Source organism: Balaenoptera borealis (genome assembly GCF_965194805.1).
Source record: "Balaenoptera borealis genome assembly, chromosome: 3".
NCBI lineage: Eukaryota > Metazoa > Chordata > Mammalia > Artiodactyla > Balaenopteridae > Balaenoptera > Balaenoptera borealis.
In genome coordinates this window covers 149,943,108-149,962,576 of record NC_138866.1, presented here as the reverse complement: position 1 = coordinate 149,962,576, position 19,469 = coordinate 149,943,108, and the positions used below count along the sequence as shown (strand labels likewise).

At 44.8% G+C, this 19,469-nt stretch overlaps 1 protein-coding gene and 1 long non-coding RNA gene across 6 annotated transcripts in view; one reads left to right on the top strand and one right to left on the bottom strand.

The window, feature by feature from the left end:
* Positions 1–19,469, bottom strand: part of LOC309626986 (endophilin-A3) — a 651,420-nt gene that overhangs the window by 39,641 nt on the left and 592,310 nt on the right. For all 4 annotated transcript variants that reach the window (XM_082388458.1, XM_082388455.1, XM_082388460.1 and 1 more), the window contains 2 exons: positions 19,152–19,279; positions 16,885–17,013 (listed from right to left, as the gene is read on the bottom strand). In XM_082388458.1, the coding sequence (XP_082244584.1) occupies positions 16,885–17,013; positions 19,152–19,279 (257 nt within the window). The remainder of the gene's footprint in view (positions 1–16,884; positions 17,014–19,151; positions 19,280–19,469) is intronic.
* LOC309627035 overlaps positions 1–19,469 on the top strand; it is an 80,146-nt gene that overhangs the window by 38,555 nt on the left and 22,122 nt on the right. The window contains exon 7 of one of the 2 annotated variants that reach the window (XR_014243499.1): positions 13,245–14,907. The exons of the other annotated variant lie outside the window; for it this stretch is intronic. This is a non-coding gene — a long non-coding RNA (uncharacterized lncRNA). Of the gene's footprint in view, positions 1–13,244; positions 14,908–19,469 lie in introns of those variants that run through there. 2 annotated transcript variants of the gene reach the window in all.

Here is a 19,469-nt window from a genome sequence, read left to right as displayed (position 1 = left end):
GGTGAGAAATGTTCAGATTCTGGATATATTTTGAAGGTGGATATATTTTGAAAGATTTCTCTGGGGAATGGGGGATTGATGGATAGAGGGCTATGTCAGAGAGAAATGCAGGTCAAAAATGATGTCAAGATTTTAGGCTCACGCAACTGAAATAAAGGCACTGCCATTCTCTGAGACTCAGAAAAACTCCATGAAGAAGCAATTTTGGGAGCAAAACTCAGGCATTCAGGTTTGGATAAGTTAGGTTTGAAACATCTGATATTCACTGGGAGATGCTGAACAGGCACTTGGATCTGTTCACCTAGAGCTTAGAGGAAAGGTCTGGGCTGGAAATACAAATCTAGGAGTTGTCAGCATACAGATGACATTTGAATCCTTGAGCATGAATGAGATTGATGAGGGAGTGAGTACAGCTAGAGAGCAGAAAATGTCTGAGGACTAGTCCTGAGGTACCCTGACTTAGAGATCAGAGATGTGAGGCAAAGCCAGCGGAGGAGGCTGAAAAGGAACAGGTGATATGGTGGGCGTACAACCGGGAGTGTGGTTTCCCAGAAGCTGAGAAGAAAATATTTCACGAAGGAGGGAATAGCAACTGTCAAATGCAATCACTGTCAAAGGGCCAAGTAAAAGGTCTGAGGATTGGCCAATGAATTGGCAATGCACAGACTGACATGGTGGGCCTGTTGGTAACCTTGACGACAGCTCTGAAGGTTGAGTGGTGCGGATAAACTTGGCTGGAGTGAGCTCACGAGAGGATGAGGGGAGATGAAATTGGAGACCGTACAAACTACTCTTGAGGTGTTTTGCTATGATGGAAATCGAGGAATGAGGCAGTAGCTGGAGGGGGGAGTGGAGTCAAGGTCAGCCTATCTAAAGGTGGCTTCACTCACCTGGAATTTGCAAAATCTTCCTAACCCTTCTCCCTGCTCCTACACTGGCCTTCCTTTCACTCTTTGATTCCCTACAGTCTATTTTCAACATGGTAGCCAGAGTGTTTCTCCTAAAACGTAGGTCAGATCATGTCATTCCTCCAATGGCTTCCACCTCATTCAGAATAAAAAACAAAGTGCTTATGATGGCTTATATGGCACTACGTGATCTGCCTCTATCATCTCAAAAAAAATGGAAAACAAAGAAGTGCTGAGAGCCAGAGACAGACAGATTCTTGATGAAATCATTTATGTTCCTGAATCCAGATGTGTCCAAAGTTAGCTGCACCCTAGGACTTTTCAGTTTCCAGAGCCAGTAACTTCTCTATTTTTCTTGAGCCAGTTCGAGGTGGTTCTCTCACCCTTGTAACCATGGGCGTCTGGACAAAAAAGGTAGGTATGAAAACAACCCAGATGGCCAAATGGCCACAGCAGCACGCACCTCTGGGAACAAACTGGCATCATCGTGTTCCAAAAGAACATGTCAGAGATAAGAAGTTTGCAATGAGGAGGGTGAGACCACAGCAGAATATGGCCCGACCTCTTCCTCCTCACTCTACACAACTAACCTGGCCAAGTTCATCAGCTTTTAAGAACACAGTGATAATTCCTATGCTGACAACGCCCACATCCGCCTGTCCAACCTGAACCTGTCCCTCGAGTTCAACACCAACAGCTCCTGGACGTCTCCCATCCACGAGTCCCAAAGGTGCCTCAAACGCAGTTAAGTCCCACAGCAAATTCGTTCTCCCTCTCCTCTTACCTCCCCGTAGGCTTCTTCTGCATCATCATTTCAGCACCACATCTATCCAACCTCCCCACCTCGGAGCCTCAGAGCCACGCTCGGATCTCGCCTCTGCATCCTCCATGTTTCATTTGCCACCAAGTTAGAAAAAAATCACTTCTAACTTAGGATGTTCCTGGATCATCTCCTCTTCTCCATTCTCATGGTCAGTGCTGTGGCTCAGGGCCAGAGTTCCTGCCTTAGTTACTGAAACAACCTCTTAGCTGGATTCCCTACTTCCCAACAATTCTTGTTTTTTTAAAATTTTTATTGGAGTATAGTTGATTTACAACGTTCTGTTAGTTTTAGCTGTACAGCAACGTGAAACAGTTATACATATACGTATATCCACTCTTCTTTAGATTCTTTTCCCAAATAGGTCATTATAGAGTATTGAGTACCTCCTACACCATTGGTGGGAATGTAAATTGGGACAACCATTATGGAGAACAGTATGGAGGTTCCTTAAAAAACTAATTACAGAACTACTGTATGATCCAGCAATCCCACTCCTGGGCCAACAATTCTTCATGCAAAGTCAGAGGGAGCAAAGTGCTGGGCCCTGACTGCCTTCAGAAGCTCGTGGCCCTGGCATTGTCAGCTCCACATCACTTAGCTCCAGCCACACTCCTAGCCTCACCTTCCAACCCTCCTGCCCGGTCTCTCCTTCCACAGACCTCACACCGTAGCCAATTCCGTGTCCTGCAGCAAGCCTGCCCTTGCATGCCAGCTGTCCTCACTCATGCTCTTCACTCTGGAATGTTCCTACCTTTTCATCTTCATGGGCCTGGTCACACCTCCTGGGACCTCCCACACTGAGCTGCTTGTCTACTCCTCCCAGTTCCTACAGTGTTTTATTCGTGTGCACACTATCGCATTGACCACGTTATGTCATGGTCAGTATTGTGGCTTTCTGGGAGTTCCTTGCTGTCAGCTGGGCTTGTAGGAGGTGCTCAGAAGAGTGTGTCGAATTGAAAGCGTTCAAGGCTCTTTTTGGCTACGGCCATTCTCACTGGTGTGAGGTGATACCTCATTGTAGTTTTGATTTGCATTTCTCTAATAATGTTGAGCAAAATTGGGTCATTTGTAGAGACGTGGATGGACCTAGAGACTGTCATACAGGGTGAAGTAAGTCAGAAAGAGAAAAACAAATATCGTATATTAACGCATATATGTGGAATCTAGAAAAATGGTACCGACGAACCTATGTGTAGGGCAGGAATAGAGATGCAGACATAGAGAATGGACATGCGGACGCGAAGGGGTAAGTGGAGGGGGAGATGAATTAGGAGATTAGGATTGACATATTTACACTACTACCATGTGTAAAACAGATAGCTAGTGGGAAGCTGCTATATAGCACAGGGAGCTCAGCTTGGTGCTCTGTGATGACCTAGATGGGTGGGATGGGGGCGGCTGTGGGAGGGAGGTCCAAGAGGGAGGGGATAGATGTATACATATAGCTGATTCACTTCGGTGTACAGCAGAAACTAACACAACATTGTAAAGCAATTATACTCCAATAATAATAATAAAAAAAAAAACCGTTCAAGGCTCTTGTTATGGACTGGATGTTCATGCTTCATTCCTCCCACCTCCACCACCAAATTCATCTGTTGAAGCCCTAACCGCCCATAGGATGGCATTTGGAAATGGGGCTTTGGGAAGGTAATGAGCTTTAGATGAGTTCATGAGGGTGCATCTCCCATGATGGGATGAGTACCCTTATAAAAAAACAAAAGGAAGATACTGGAGATCTCTCTCTCTTTCCATCATGTGAGGAAACAATGAGAAGATGGCTGTCTGTAAGCCAGGAGGAGTTCTCACCAGACACTGAGCCTTCAGGCACCTTGACCTTGGACTTCCCAGCCTCCAACACTGGGAGAAATAAATGTCTGTTGTTTTAGCCACCCAGTCTATGGTATTTTGGTATAACAGCCTAAGCTAAGGCAGCTGTAGAGGAGGACTTGACTTTGGGGTTGTTGCCTGTCATGGGGCTCACCCCAAGGTCCTCAAGGCCTTAGGAAACAGGTTCTGCTGCATTCACACCCCTGGCTGGCTGAGACCCTAAGGGAAGGACGTCACCTTAGAGCATCTAGCGGGGTGCAGTCTCAATTCCTGCAGTGCCGTCCTGCTCTGGCCGCACCAGCTCGGAGTGACCAGGCTCCTCTGGCTACCCAGGGCTCCTGACAACCTCCAGAGCCTCTCCGCAGTTCAGCCGACCCGAAGTCTGAGCTGCAGGTGATTCCACGAGGGGAATGAGCTCCCGTTTCAGGGTGCTCCCTGAAGACACCCCACCTCAGTCGTTCTGAAACGCAGAGCAGGGGCTGGTGAGGATGGTGGTGTGAACGCTGTGCTCAGGAATTCTGCGGTTCATCTCAGCAGAATTTACCGTTCAGCAGAAATTTTTTAAAAAAGGGAAATCCCCCAGCATGATTTTTTTGGAGTCCATTTTGGTCACTAGTTATTCTGATTCTCTATGACTTCCTAGTTGCTTTCAGTCTCCCATGCCTGTGCTTACATCACTTGGTGTAGGAGACGACACATCTGCCACTCAGACTGTCCCCCCACCAACAATCGCCTACACCTTTATGCAGACAAGAATCCATCCATCCACTGAATGCTCTGGAAGTGCCTACCATGTGCCCGCACTCCTCTAGGTGCTGGGGTCCTAGCTTTGCTGGCATGCTGAACATCAGCTTCTCCCACTGTTAGGCTTTCAGCAGAGTACAAGGAGGGTAAGACTCCTCTCAGGAGTCGGCATCTTTTTTCAGCAATCTAAGGAAACAAACTCTATGGGCCTCTCACTTCGTATGAGGCCTCAGGCAACCATCAGCCAGCGAGTTTCCTCAGGGCTGAGACATGCAGATTGACCTCAGGAACCCCGGAGCAGTGCCTTACACACAGCAGGCGTGTTGAAATAAACTGAATGGAACAAACTACAGGTCAGAGGAATTGTTCTGATCTACAGTATATAACTCTGGTTTTCTTTTTCCTTTCTTTCTTTTTTTTTTTTAAGCTTTAGAGCTCTTTCATTTCTAAAAAAATATTTATTTTTAAAATTCATTTATTTTTATTTTTTGGCCGCATGGGGTCTTAGCTGCAGTGCCCAGTCTCTTCGTGGTGGCACACAGGCTTCTCTCTAGCTGAGGCGTACGGGCTCAGTAGTTGTGGCGCACGGGCTTAGCTGCCCTGCGGCACGTGAGATCTTAGTTCCCCGACCAGGGATTGAACCCGTGTCCCCTGCATCGGAAGGCGGATTCTTAACCACTGGACCACCAGGGAAGCCCCTCTGGTTGTCTTCTAAAAAGGGTGATGCTTCTCCTTCAGAATATCTTGCAAGGTTTAGACGCGTGCATTCGTAGGCAGGGGCTGCGTAAGAGGGAGAGAAGAATCTAGAGTTCCTATGGCGATCCCAGGAGGTTAGGGGTGAGGACAGGAAGGCTGAGGGTGAAGGAGAACAGGGAGAAGAAGGGCTGAGTCATGACATGCCTTTGCCATGATCCCTGCATCTTCGGCCTGGCTTGAAAACCTCGCCAAATGCTTGGTATTAATGGATGTCCTCCTATGAGCAGAAACCAGTCAAGGAAGTGAGTTTGTCATCCTTGGTTGATGGAGGGCAAAAGAGAGACCGTACCAGGTCGGTGCAAGAGAGAGTGAGAAGCAGAGGGTCCAGGGCAGTGTAAGCCCCCAAGAACTATCCGAAGTCACTTCCAGAAGGCTTTGGAATCTCCAAACCTTTCTGGAACTGACAGGGGTCAGAGACAATTTAAACCTAAACCTCCACATGGCAAGGGTATGATACTGAGTTTACACAGATAGTAATGTTCTACACAGATAAGGAATTTCAGAAAACAAAACTAAACTTGGCGACTTTTTCGATGTAAAGGGGAGACAAAGGTCTCCAGCGCTGAGGAAAGGAGCTGACCCTGCAACTCAACACCTAGAGCAACACTGCACCTGTGAATGTTTTCAAAGAACTGCAGAGGCCAGGGGAAACTCGGATGGAATTCTTTATGGTCTTTCAAACCTACAAATGTTTGCTCTGTTGAAACAGCCATAAAATGTCAGAAATAGTTTAAACTTATTTATCTAACCTCAAAGACAGGCTATTTCCCCCAAGACTTAACAGCTCGGAAACATTCAACGTTCTGTTTCCACAATGCTGAAATCATTTTTGAAAGGCAAATGTTATGGAAAAAAAGTTCAGATCTGGAGGGGCTGTGAAAAACATGTGTTGCAAAAAGTCTGCACCTCTGGGGTGTCTTTAAAATAGTCACTGTTTAAAGACAAATTTCCTTCACCCTTGAAGGGCTCATGAAATAGTCTATACTATAAAATCCTTGGCCTCTTCAGACTGCTCTAAAATGCTAGATTTTTCTATCAATGTATCACATATATTACACTTGTATGTTTTGTTCATTGGTTTGTTTCCTCCAGCTACTCAACACTCATACTGTATTTTTTCCACAGATGAAAACTGAACATTTAAGCTACCAGTAGTCACCTCCAGGGAATGGGAAGAAATGATGTTGCCAGTTTATAAGATTAGAGGCAAACTGAACACAGTGTAGGCAAAACACAAAGGGAGTCATTACTAATCGATGAAACAAATGAACAAGAGTTCACGGTTTCAGTGTCAAAGAGAATATCTCAAAGCTCCTAGCACAAAAGGTACATATCCTTCTTGACTGGCGGGTAGATCTTCACAATGCAGTACATTTTGCAAGGCATTTTCCTCTTTTGAGTTAACTGCATACCCTTTTGTTCTTTTGGCAATAGATATGTAACTATGTTTTTTGGATATAAAGGATTACCCTTCAATGAGGCCATATCCAGAATTTCCTCCAAATATAAGGCTCTGGCTTTTACCATTCACAGAATTCTCTTGAATAGCTATGGAAGTACTTCCACTTTAGTAGAATTATGTTAACAGATTGACATAATCAGGTCCCCAAGTAATCTGATCTGAGGACCTTAGAAACAATCTGGGTCATAGCATCGATCCCCAATTCCATAATCAAGAGTTTTTCCTCAAAGGTTTTCAAAACGTGTTTATTTTGCCATAGAGGAAGGGTGCCAGCAAGTCCTCTTCCTGGTGTGGTCATCCCTGACCTCTCAGCAACCCTGGACTCCTGCTTTGCTTGGGACTGAGCAGTTCTCTTTAACTCCAACAGTCGTATCTCACAAGCACTACACAGTTCAATGCTGGATAGTGTCCTCTGGGGTCCCGCTTATAGGCTAGAAAGGACCCCTGAGAGTTATTCTATATATTATCTGAAAACCGAAAACCTCCAGTGGTTCCCTGAAGAACAAGACTCAAAGTCAAAGCTGGTGCAAATCAAGCGCAGGGATGCATGCTGGAGTTTACAAGTGGTGACAACCACTGAGCCCAGCACAGGGAATTCCTCAACAGCAGCTCAAATGGGGATAATCTTGGGACATTCGGAGGCCCTTCCTGATAAACATCAATTTTGGTAATCTATCAATGTAACGTTGCGACGTGGATGGACAAATAGCTTTGATACGTTCCTTAAAAGCTACATTCAATGTGTGGCTTCTTTGGAAGTCATACACCATGACCTACAAGTTGATCTTGCTGCGGCCACCAGCAAACCCTGGGAACTACGTGTGGGCTGCTGTCAGTGGGGCTCCCGGGGTGATCTCTCAAGGCTTGGTTGACTCCCCAAGCCTCCCTTTCCTCCTCCCTCAAGGCACTGACGCTTCTCTTGTGTCTCTGAGCTGCCCCACTTACCCTGTTGAGCAGTTCCTTTCTCCTTAGGAGTGATGGGGAGTAAGATTCAGTTTTCCTAGCTCCATAGCTTTGACACTTCTTGGAGGAGAAAAGCACAAAAGCCCTTCAATGTATGGGTACCACTGCTCACAACAGCTCATCCTCCAGCCCCGGGAGCCTCACCGTTCTCACCTCGCTGTGGGTAACGCTAAGCTTTTCTACGTGCCTTCTCTCCACTGGGGACTTAGTTGCTATTCTCTTTTATCACTTGGAAAATTTCTACTAATTCTTAAAGAGCCATCTTAAGGCCGCTCTTCCATGACCCCCTCTGACACTGAAGCTGATTCCTCCTTTGTGGACCTTTGAACATGCTGACATGCCTATTCCACCTTCAGAATGAGCCCAGACCATGGCCCCGGCCCTGCCATTTAACCCCAGTTTCTGGTTCACTCCTTGTTACCCACTGTTTCCTGAGGGAGAGTCTCTCATTTTGAGATAACATTTGAGATAAGTTCCAGGAGACACTTTGGCCCCACTTACTGGCTAAAGCACTGGCTCTTCACCTTAACCTGGGCTACACATTAGAATCTTCTCGGGAGCTTTAGAAAACCTTGATTCTCAGGCCATACCACAGACAAATTAAATCAGACTCTCTCAGGGCAGGGTGGGGTGGGGTCGGAGGTGATGTCCAGGCCTGAACTGACACTATCCATGGTAATAAAATGGCTTGAGCAGATTGTCTGTCAGTCATGAAAATGAACACATGGGTGTTCAATTATCAAATACATAACTAGCGGGAATAAATGAATGAAAAATAAGAAGAAACAGAGGGGCTCCTAAATTGGGATGTTACTAAAGATGCTGAAATTCTATTCCGGTCCTCTGTTATCGCACCCTAATGTGGGGTGTTCTCCTCACAGTGACTGTTTTTCTAACATCAATAGTTCCTGAATGCCTTTTTCAGGCTGTACCGAGAAGCTTTTTAAAATTTCTGGAGTTTGAATTCCAACTAAATTTCCTCTCCTCAAGTCCCCACCTTCTGTGGGTCCTGTGCACCCTGCTCTCTCTCTAGGAAGGCGCAATTAGGGCAGAGGAGTGAACGTGGACAAACAAGTCATCCGAGGGCTTCTGATGGTTCTGTGTGTTTAACATGAGAAGGATTCCTCCAGCCTCCACAGCTATCCTGAGCTTTCCATCCATGTCCAGGGGATCTCAGAGCAAGTAGGGCCTTTCTAACAAGATAAGCAGATACGATTGGTTTGAGGCGTTGCCTCTTACTGCCTTTAAAGAAAAGCTCCCCAACTGCTCCCTAGCAGATCTCAGACAGGTCTGGGGAGCTCAGCAACGACCACTCTAGCTTCCGTTCCGACAGCATCTGAGGAGCCAAGAGGACACAGGGCCCGCCCAAGGCACCACTCAGAGACCCGGGGGAGTGAAGCAACTTGTCACATTAGAAACCTGAGCTTCAGAAGATCACCAGGAGAAGACCTGAAGTCGGAAAGCAAAGAGGAGGAGCCCAGGAGGAACCCTGCCTACAGGATCAGTATCCAGCAGGCGCCCCCAGGACCAAGTCATTACAATTTAGGTGGGCTTAATGTGTCTTCGTATCAGAACTGTGGTAATGAAAAAACCATGGGGGTAAAACCTATCATGGCAGAGAGCTTATACATTAGTTTGGGAGTCATAAGCCCTATGCTAGTGTTCTAACCAGTGGCTTTCAAACAGTAGCAGAACCGATTCTTAATTTTTTTTTTAATATATATATAAGGAAGTCCAATTCACAAAACTGCAGAAACGTGGAGGTCTCTTAGTTGTACTGTATGCTGTGGGAGAGGGTAGGTAGGGTTGAAAGATAAGTTCGGGGTCCCTGACAAGGCTCCGTGGAACCTACGGTTTGAAGCTCGGTTTCTCCACTGGTCTATTTATGGTGCATAGAAGAAAGGGGCATGGCTATTTGGAGGACAGAGAGTAAATGGGCACAACGTGAAATTACATGATAAAAGGCCTTGTGGGTCAGCTGTTTTTACAATGTGAAGGGGTGAAGGTTAACACGGGGCTGAGTGTCTGTGAGGTTTTCAGGGCAGAGAAACATATTGGTGCAACTGACGACACGAGTGGGGAATAGATATTTGGGGAGGAAAGAAGTGTTGCTGATGACAGGACTGGCCACGAGAGCTGTGGTCTGAATGCTTCAAGAGATGGTGGGGGGCTTCCCTGGTGGTGCAGTGGTTGAGAATCTGCCTGCTAATGCAGGGGACACGGGTTCGAGCCCTGGTCTGGGAAGATCCCACATGCCGCGGAGCAACAAGGCCCGTGAGCCACAACTACTGAGCCTGCGCGTCTGGAGCCTGTGCTCCGCAACAAGAGAGGCCGCAATAGTGAGAGGCCCGCGCACCGTGATGAAGAGTGGTCCCCGCTCGCCGCAACTAGAGAAAGCCCTCGCACAGAAAAGAAGACCCAACACAGCCAAAAATAAATAAATAAATAAATTAATTAATTAATTTAAAAAAAAACAGTTAAAAAAAAAAAAAGGCATGTTGGGACTCAGTCTCTGCAGACACAGAAGCCCAAGCACATGGCTTTTTGCAATAAGTATGAAATTTGATAGGTGCTTGAATAGCCCTTTCTGTTTTTCATTCTGCGCATCTAGCTACCTTATGCCAGCATTTCCTTCTACTTCTTGACTGTGTAGAGATTCATGTTTCCTCCAATTGGGAGATTGAGATGGATCAAAGGAGAAGAAAATCATGTTCCAAGGAGCATTCAGAATCTTCAGAGGATCTTCAAAGAACAGACAATTGCTTTACATAATCCAAGTATGAGTACAAAGAGGCCTGGGGCAAGTATATCAAGGGTTAGGTGAGGCAGTGGGAAGTCATTACTGCACGGTGCATGACTCGCCATGTTCCTTTCCTGCTACAGCAGTGATGGGCGAGGCATGCATCAAGGTGGGGCCTCAATCCTCCTGGGGACAGAGGGGGCACACTCAGGTAGACCTCTGGCCTAACACTGGCTGGCATCCTGCAGGCTGGCGAGAGGCCAGCCTCTCCGTGGACTCTGCCTGGATCCTAGACCTCCCACCATGGGACAGTTCTCCAGTGGGCCCTGGCTGCTGCTCATACCTGAGCCTCTAACACCTTGTCCCTAAGCTGCAGCACTTACTAAGTCCTGCCTCAGACCTCTGCTTTGACACTCTCCTCTCTGATTAGACCACCTGGGTCCCCATTCTGCTGTCTCAAGCCCAGAGCCTCCTTCTCCCTCCAGTTCCTTTGGAGTCACACAGACTTGGGATTAAATCTTAGCTCCCACACTTGTTACATATATACACAAGGGTAAGTAACTGCACGTAGGGACTTCGCTGGCGGTCCAGTGGTTAAGGCTTCTCCTTCCAATGAAGGGGCGGCGGGTTCGATCCCTGGCCAGGGAGCTAAGATCTCACATGCCTCGCGGCCAAAAAACCGAAACATAAAACAGAAGCAATATTGTAACAAATTCAATAAAGACTTTAAAAATGGTCCACGTCAAAAAACAAAAAAATCTTAAAAAAAAAAAAAAAAAGTAATCGCACATCCCTGAGCATGTTTACTCTTTAGCAACACAAAGATAATGATAATATCCACCTCATAGCCTATTCAAGCTGACACATATTAGGTACTCAAGTTATTGTTATCTGGGGTGATGAGTGTTGATGGTTTTTCAATATGTTTCTTACTGAGATGCTGCCTGTCAGCATATAATCCTTAGCTCTTTGCAATGTGGTTTCTCTCCATGTTTGACTTACCTCTGTCCCAACGTCCCAGCCCTAGCCTGGGGACGACTGTGTCCCTGATCCTCAATTAATGACACATCCATTGCTAACTGCTTGATACGCCTGCTCTCCTTGGATAAGCTCTCCAGAGGCATGGAATCCTAATTTAATATCTTGAGTGACTGGCTCCACAGTCCAGTCAATGACCAGCGATGCGACTTCACTGAGCTTAATTTATGGCTTTCTGCAGTTTCTTTCTCCCCAACTTTGCATCCATACTGTAGACAGAATGTTCTCTTTTAACACAGATTGGGTCATACCATTACTCTACTTAAAACATTTCTTGGGACTTCCTTGGCGATCCAGTGGTTAAGACTCCGCGCTTCCAACGCAGGGGGTGCGGATTTGATCCCTGGTCAGGGAATTAAGATCCCACGTGCTGCGCAGCCGAGCCAAAAAATAAAAACAAAAAATTTTTGCCTCCCTGCCTCCAATAAAAGGAAGTCCAAGGGTTTTAGCGTGACATTAAAAGCCCTTCACAATCTGGTCCCAATGTATACTTCCAAACCCACCTCTTCCCACTCTCCCTCACACCCTCTGCTTTAAGTCACGTGGATCTGCTTATGGTTTTGCAAATAAGCCAGGAGCTCTCATGTTTCTGTGCTTTTGCATATATGCTGTTTCAACAAAAATGGCCTTCCTTTTTGTTCCAAGTGGCCTGGTTATAGTGTCATCTCTTCTGTCAACCTTCTCCGATCCTTTGGGAGCCTTAACTCTTCTCTCCTCCGTGTGTCTTCATAAACACTTATACTTTTGCATTTGCTATGTCATAGTTTCTGTGTCTATATATCTGCAAAAACAAGATCTTATTCATCTCTGTACACTAAGGAACTAGACTGGGCTTAGTAGATGCTTAGTGAATGCTTGCTAAATGGATGCAAAGATGGATGGAATTTCCAACCATCTGTGATTGATTGTTTGATTGAATATAGGGTTCAGAGAGGAGAATGGTGGGAAAATTTCTGTATCATAGGCAGAAGTAGGAAAAACAAGGGAGGGGGGTCGGCTTTTTGAGTGGCAGAAGAGGTTTTAAACATACTTTAAAACATATTAGCTATTTCAAGGATTGTATATGGTGTAAATAAGAGATAAACATAGTACAGAAGAGGGGATACATTTCAAAAACTAGAGATGAAGCAAAATAAATTAGCTTTAATTTAGAATATGGTCAAAAGCACTAAAATGTTCGGTTCATAAAACAAGAGGAAGCAGATTATCCTCAGGTTTTCTCTTTAAGTATTCTGAAAGTTATATGGAAAATGTTGTGGGTAAATGTATTTTTCTGGAGAGAGAGTTTTTTGTGGGGGGTGGGGGGTGGTCAAAGGGATTTGTGACTTAAAGATGTTAAATCACTGCGACTGAGTTCCACACTGCATAATGTCAACCAGTAGTTGTCGGAGGAAAATAATTGTCAGACACATGAGGCTGTGTTCAGGAATTTAAGCATATAAACTTGCTGCACCACAAAAATTTTCTCAAAGTCCTCCCCTGTAAGGGAAATCATTAAAGCCAGTAAAGAAAGCTAATAATTCAGTTAGACATCAACAAAACTCTAGGTATATTTCACAGCATCTTAAGCCTAAAAAAGTCTCTGGATTAAGAAGATACTTTTAAATTTATGTAATACGTTTCTTCTGAAACTGACCAGCATCTCTTAGGTATGAATGGCTTACCTTCTCTCTATTCATCTCATGGAGCACCAAGACCCTGCTGCTACCTGGTTACACCCTTGCTTCCCACCATCTGCTTGTACACACACTGTGTGCACTCAACTTTGTACCTTCTACCTACTTATTCCCCCATCCTCTCCTATCAATGGGGAACTCAGAAATGACAGAGGTGTAGGGCTTAAATCTATATCGCTAGTAAGTTTAGACTTTCTAGAAAGCAATTTGCCTTATTTGCTTTAGTTCTTGTTTAAGCAATAGAGCATTACACCTACAGCTAAAGTTCTGTCCCTAAACTTTGCTTTCTTCTTTTCTCTCCCAGGAGTACCAACAATCCTGACGACATTGGTATATGTCCTTCCCATGAATGTTTGTATATTTTTGCCATACAGTCATACACTCATAAATAAAATATATGATTGTGCCGTAAGTTTTAACTTTACATGCTAGTATATTGTGAGGATTATGATTATGATTTTAATGAGATATAATTTAAATACTATAAAATTCACCCTCTCAAAGTATATAATTCGATGTTTTTTTTTTTAGTGTATTCATAAAGTTGTGCAGCCATCAGTACTATCTAATTCCAGAACATTTTCATCACCGCAAAAAGACACCCGTGCCTATTAGTCATTACTCTCCATTCTCTTGCATTTTCCTCTCCTCTTAGCCACTGGCAGCCTTTAATCGGTCGCTATGGATGTGCCTACTCTAGACATTTCATGGAAATGTAATCATACACTGTGTGATCTTTTGTGTCTGGCTTCTTTCACTTACCATCATTTTTAAAGATTCATCCATGTTTTAGCATGTATCAATATTTAATTCCTTTTTATGACCAAATAAAATCCCATTGTATGGATATACTACAATTTCTTTATCCATTCATTAGCTGATGGATATTTAAGTTGTTTCCACCTTTTGGCTGTTAAAAATAAAGTTGCTATGAGCATTTGGGTACAAGTTCTTGTGTGAACATATGTTTTCATTTGTCTTGGGTATATAACTAGGAGTGGAATTGTTGGGTCATATGTTTAACTTTTAGGGAAACTGCCAAACTGTTTTCCAAAGCATCTTCCTAGCTTAACTCCATTCCAACCTGTGGGCCAAGAGAGTTTCTTGGAGACTAAAGAGGAGCCCAACACACAAGAACACTTTAGAGCAGAGACTCAGATCAGCTGCACCTCTAATGAGCTTAAGGAATAAGAAAAACAAGCAACCCAATACACACCTAACACGAAATTATAGGATAAATAATGTTCTTGCTAAGCATTAACACACGAAAAAATAAAATATACAGCTCTTGATATTTACTGGTCATTCTCCTCAGACAAGCTTTCCTTTCTTACCAGAAGGTGGCAGGAGGGTACAGTTTAAACTCCCCACCCCTCTCATTTTTAGAAGAAAGTTTTTTTTTTATAGAATAAGACAAATAACTCTCGCAAATAACTTAGAACTTTTAACCCTTAGAAATGCAGATTCTCAGGTTCTATTACTTAATATCATGATTAGAAATATCATATAAGAGTGACTAGGGACAATCACTATTGATATCTATACCACATGCGTCAAATAAAACATATTTGGGTATAACAAAGAACTATGAATCTGTCTAAAAGGTATGAATAGATAAGCTCACTCTGATTAGTAGAAAATATTTTAAGGGTAACTGAAAAATAAGAGAAAAATTGATACATTCCACTGACTGACAGTAATAATCTAATCTCAGTTTGCAATATGAAAATGTAATTTTGGAAAGCAGTATTCAAGTTTGTAAATGTTATAATGCCCTCCTCTATCAAATGGGGCTGAGTTAGATGATAACCCAGGTCCCTTCTTCCACTAATATAGTGTATTTCCTATTTTAGAGATGAGAGTAGGACGGACACGGGACTCACCTATGGTCATATACTAGCTAGTGACGGATCTGTCTGTAAAATCCAAGTCTTCTGACACTTCATCAACTTCATCAATACTTCATCTTCACTTAAAAAGATGAATCTCCATAAAAAGCAAAGTTAGCTATGACTTCTGCCCATAAGAAAACACAGTAAGTTCACTGCAGGCTTATTTAAAATGGCACATAACTCAAAATGAGGTGTTTATTTTGAAAAGGAAAGACCTCCTGATGAGTTCCTGGGGTGCAGGCTATAGGGGATGACTGCCAGGTAAAGCAAGACCAAATGGGCCCATTCCTAGTAAGAGCTGAAAGGGGGGTTGGGGGGGGGGGAGGGAAGAGGCAGAGGAAGACTGCCAACACCGAGCTGCATCGCGGGCCCAAGGGGGCACAGCACAGGGTCCAAGGGACTGCAAGAGTCAAGGAGTGGTCAGAGACGGCATACACGCTGACTGGGCCTGGCCGAAGAATAAACCAAGACAAGATTAATGGTCTTAGCTGGAGGCTTCACTCACGAAAACAGTTTCCACTGAATCCAGTCCCTGACTTACGACAGCAAACAGTACACCACAGTCCTTTCAATGGCTCGTCCCCCCAAAAGCCTAATTGTAAACTATTGTGGGGAAGTAGGAAATTTAGAAATAATGTTAAAAGTTGAGGTGTCTCTTAATAGAAGTCAGATCCATTTTGCAGAATCCTCTGCAGGTGTAGAGCCGTAGAAACTCTAGACATTTGTGGCTTGGCAACTACAGAGTTCCGTTCTGCTTCTCTCCTTGCTGCAGCCAGAGAACGCCGCCCGTTCTGTGATGGTAGGTGTGTTTTGCCAGAAAACTCACATATTTGTGGGTGGAGTCAGTTGGGAGGCTGGAGGGATTTTTCAAAAGTCTTCGTAGGCCAAACATTGCAGGGACTTCCAAGGGGTGAAAAATAATACCTTGGGGGTTAGCAACTTTCCACTGCTTGTGAAGCCAAAGGTGCAGCTCTGGAAACATGGCAGGTTAACTAACTGACAATGACAGGGAGGGAGAGCCTTATAGCTGCATGGCTGTGTCCTAGGATCCTGTCATTACGTGCACCTTTACTCTGGTACCGAGACCAGCCGTAAGGGCTCCTCCGGTTACCCTGGGCTCTCTGGCCTCGGTAAGATTCATCTTAAGTGGCTGCAACTACAGGTACCCCGTTAGAACTAGGAAACCAGGCAAATACAGTTGCCCAGAGAATTAAATCAACGCATAGTAAATGACAGGCACACGCAAGGTCACCCGAACATAGTAGATCTTAATTTTGAGGAGTTTATAAGTCTCTCTGAGAAACTGATCAAAGCTATTGACACAGGCCTCCTGGCCCCCATAAAATGTACGTGTGTACAGCATATAATATTAATCTCAGTTGGGGCATGCATGGGCCCGGGGTAAGACTTAAGAATCCATGGCTTAAAGAGACAGAATGGCCCTAGATTAAGACAACGTCAGACTGAAAATGGCATTTCTATTAAAGAATGAGTCAGTTAGAAAGAAGGTTTAGCTGCTCTTGTAAACAAAGCAGAAAGAGCCACTGAGGCACAGACTGGTGATGCTCACCCAAGGACAGTCCAGGACAGACAGTCTAGGCCACGGGACCCTGACATTTCCACTCTCCGACCTGGCCTTGCCTAGCACAGCCTTGGTCCAGCTGGAGGACACAGCTAATGATTTCCAACAAACCTCCTTGCTCTGACTCCATACTCACCAAGCAATCACCTGCTAGAAGCTGGCCTTTTGTGCAGCTCTGCCCACCGGGACAGGGTGTTCTGGTCTTGCCAATATGAGCATGCCAGTGTACAGGGCAGGTCCTGTACATGTCCTCATAGTCCTCAATGAGAATGATTAAACTGCATTCTGTTTTACACACTGGTCTCATGAGCTGGTGTCAGCTCACCCTTGAGAGATAGATCCTCTGTCGGGTGCTGGAAAATCAGATTTTTAAGCTTGTAGGGCTGTCTGAGCTACCAAAATGCCAGCTGGTGACTCCCGGCCACACTGGGCTGGCCTTGTGCTCTCCCACTGGAAATGACCACGCTCACCTTTTACAGGACATTGGATGGTCACGTTTGCTCGCTGGGGTGCTTCCACGATGCCTCCAATCACGACGGAGAGATGGCTGTGCTCCGGTCTGGTGATATTTCTTCCAATAGACAAGATAACAGGTGCCTCTTAATTCAAAGGGAGCAGGAAACTATGTTAGGTTCAGGCTTTTGCTCTGAGTAAACCGTGCTGCATTTGCTAAGATTTGCTGAGTTCTTTGAGAGCAGGGGCGGGGTCCTGGCTCTCTCCGTATCCCTTGTGGTGCCCCATGGGGACTTGCACATCCACAGCCTGGAGGTGCTCAGGGGATGGATGGACAGATGGATGCATTCAAAGAGGTATCTACAAAGAGGCGTTGCAACAACCCTATACAGACTGTGAGGATAGTTTGGTTTTATAACCAAAATTGAGGATAAAGTCCTCTTTGATACTTTGAAAAAGAAGGAATTCAGAAGTTCATGCAAACAAGACATGGCACGGCAGGAATAATATCTCTGCAGTGCAGCCTTGGATGAGTTAAAGCAGGACCAAAACACACGAGGGCTTGGGACCACCTGACTCTTTTCCTGGAAGAAAAATTTGAAACAAACCTGCGTAACACTTGCATGGAAAAGATGAATAATAAAAACAAGGTCATAAAGAATCAGGAATTCATTCACAGACTTTTATTTTCCTGGATTTTAAGAACCATGTACTTTTACCAGATTCATTTATGAACTCACTCAGGAAACATACTTTGTGCCTGGGCTGGACAATGGGAATATGAAGTTGGGAAAGAACCATTCTTGCCCTCAAGCAACTCATGGACTGGTGGGAGACACCATTATCATTACAGGGTGATGGCTGTTGAGGTAGAGAAAGGTGCTGGTTGCCCAGGTGTCTCTCAGGAGCATGTGGGGGTCAGGGAAGGCCACATTCCTCTACTGCAGAACTATCGCCACGGTTGGTTTCCCTCCTCCACCCCATTAGCAGGTAAGCTCTTGGAGGGAGAGGCCACGTCGTAGTTCTTTAATCTGTTTTATCACCAATGCATAGGACATGAAAGAATAACAACATTTTGGTGTTTGGTAACCATGTATTCTGGAGAAGAGAACTTGGGAATGACCATGTTTGGGTGACAAAATGTTCCATTTGCTCCTGGAGTGCTTGGGGCACTGAAATGCTATCCTGAGAACTGAAAAGATAGGAACTCTTGGGCTGGGAAAGGGCTGTCATTGTCCTATGTCCTCTGGCCCCTGAGGACCTTGCACCAGCTCTCCCATGAATCTGAGCTGTTTTGGGATGGACTTACGGGGAAATCTGTGAGCTGCAAGAGAGACTTCTATTCCTCCCAGCAATTCCAGAACCCTGGAACTGAGGTTTTCTGGAAAAGAGCTGATGCTCACAGGAGAGAACAGTCCAGGAGGATCAAGGCACAGAAAATCAAGGCCTGAAGGCCCTACCTTGGGAATGCAGCCAGGAGAGGGACTTAGCATCAAGCCTTGCACATTCAAGGAGCTTTTAAAATCAACTGGTCCAACCTCCTCTATTTAGAGAAGTGATGAACTCGCTACATCAATGCTTAGTTGTCTAAATGCTGGGTTGCAATCCCTGATATTGTCTTTCTCCTCACCTTAGTTTATTTGAGCCATAGATACCAGAAATCACAGAGCAGAGAGCTGGAGGATAACTTTCTTATTTTAGTTTTAATCCCAGAACATGAGCCTGACACAAGGAAGCATTGCTTACAACTCTGCCACCTAAAAATGTTCCTTCATAAAAAAAGCACACTTTAATATTAAAGTGGCTTTGTCTACATCCTGGGACAATTTACACTAATTTACGATGACAATTTCCTGAAAGTGTTTCTAAGGATTGGGGGGTATGCCATTGCGAGGTATACATCAACCTTTAAAGGATAATTACTCTCTTTCGCCGGCTGGTGGCGCTTTAAAAATGAAAAGTCCATACTATCAACACTGCCGATCAAACCCTGTTTCATTAATTCCCAATTCTTAGAAAGCAAACTCTAGAGCAGCTGTTTTCCAAGTGTGGTCCTCAGGCCAGCAGCACTGGCATAATCTGGGGACATGTCAAATATGCACATTCTCAGACTCCATCCCAAGCCTGCTGTGTCGGAACCTCTGGGAATGGGGTCTAGAGATTTGTGTTTTAACCCCACCCCCCGGTTATTCTGCTGCATGAAGTGTGAAAACTGCTGCTCCAGAGTTTAATGTTCAAAACAAAACAAAACCCAGGCATTCCAGGTTTCAACAATAGGCATTACCTGCATACAGCACAGAAGAACTTTCCACATCCGAACCGAGATGATTAGCAACAGAACATCCATATATTCCTTGTTCTTTCTTTGTAGGTTTCTGTATCTGTATTTTCCCCATTCCATCCAGAATGACTCTGTAGAACAGTCAGAAAGAGGATGCGCTTGTGTAACACACCGAACTGTTCTAGAACCACAGCAACTCACAGAGAATGAAGACAGCAAAATGATTGACCTTGGGCTGGCAAGGATCCCAGAAGATGATGTTGTCAAGCTACCTGCCTATAAGCGGACAACTATATAGACTAGAGGGTGGAAAAGTCCTTC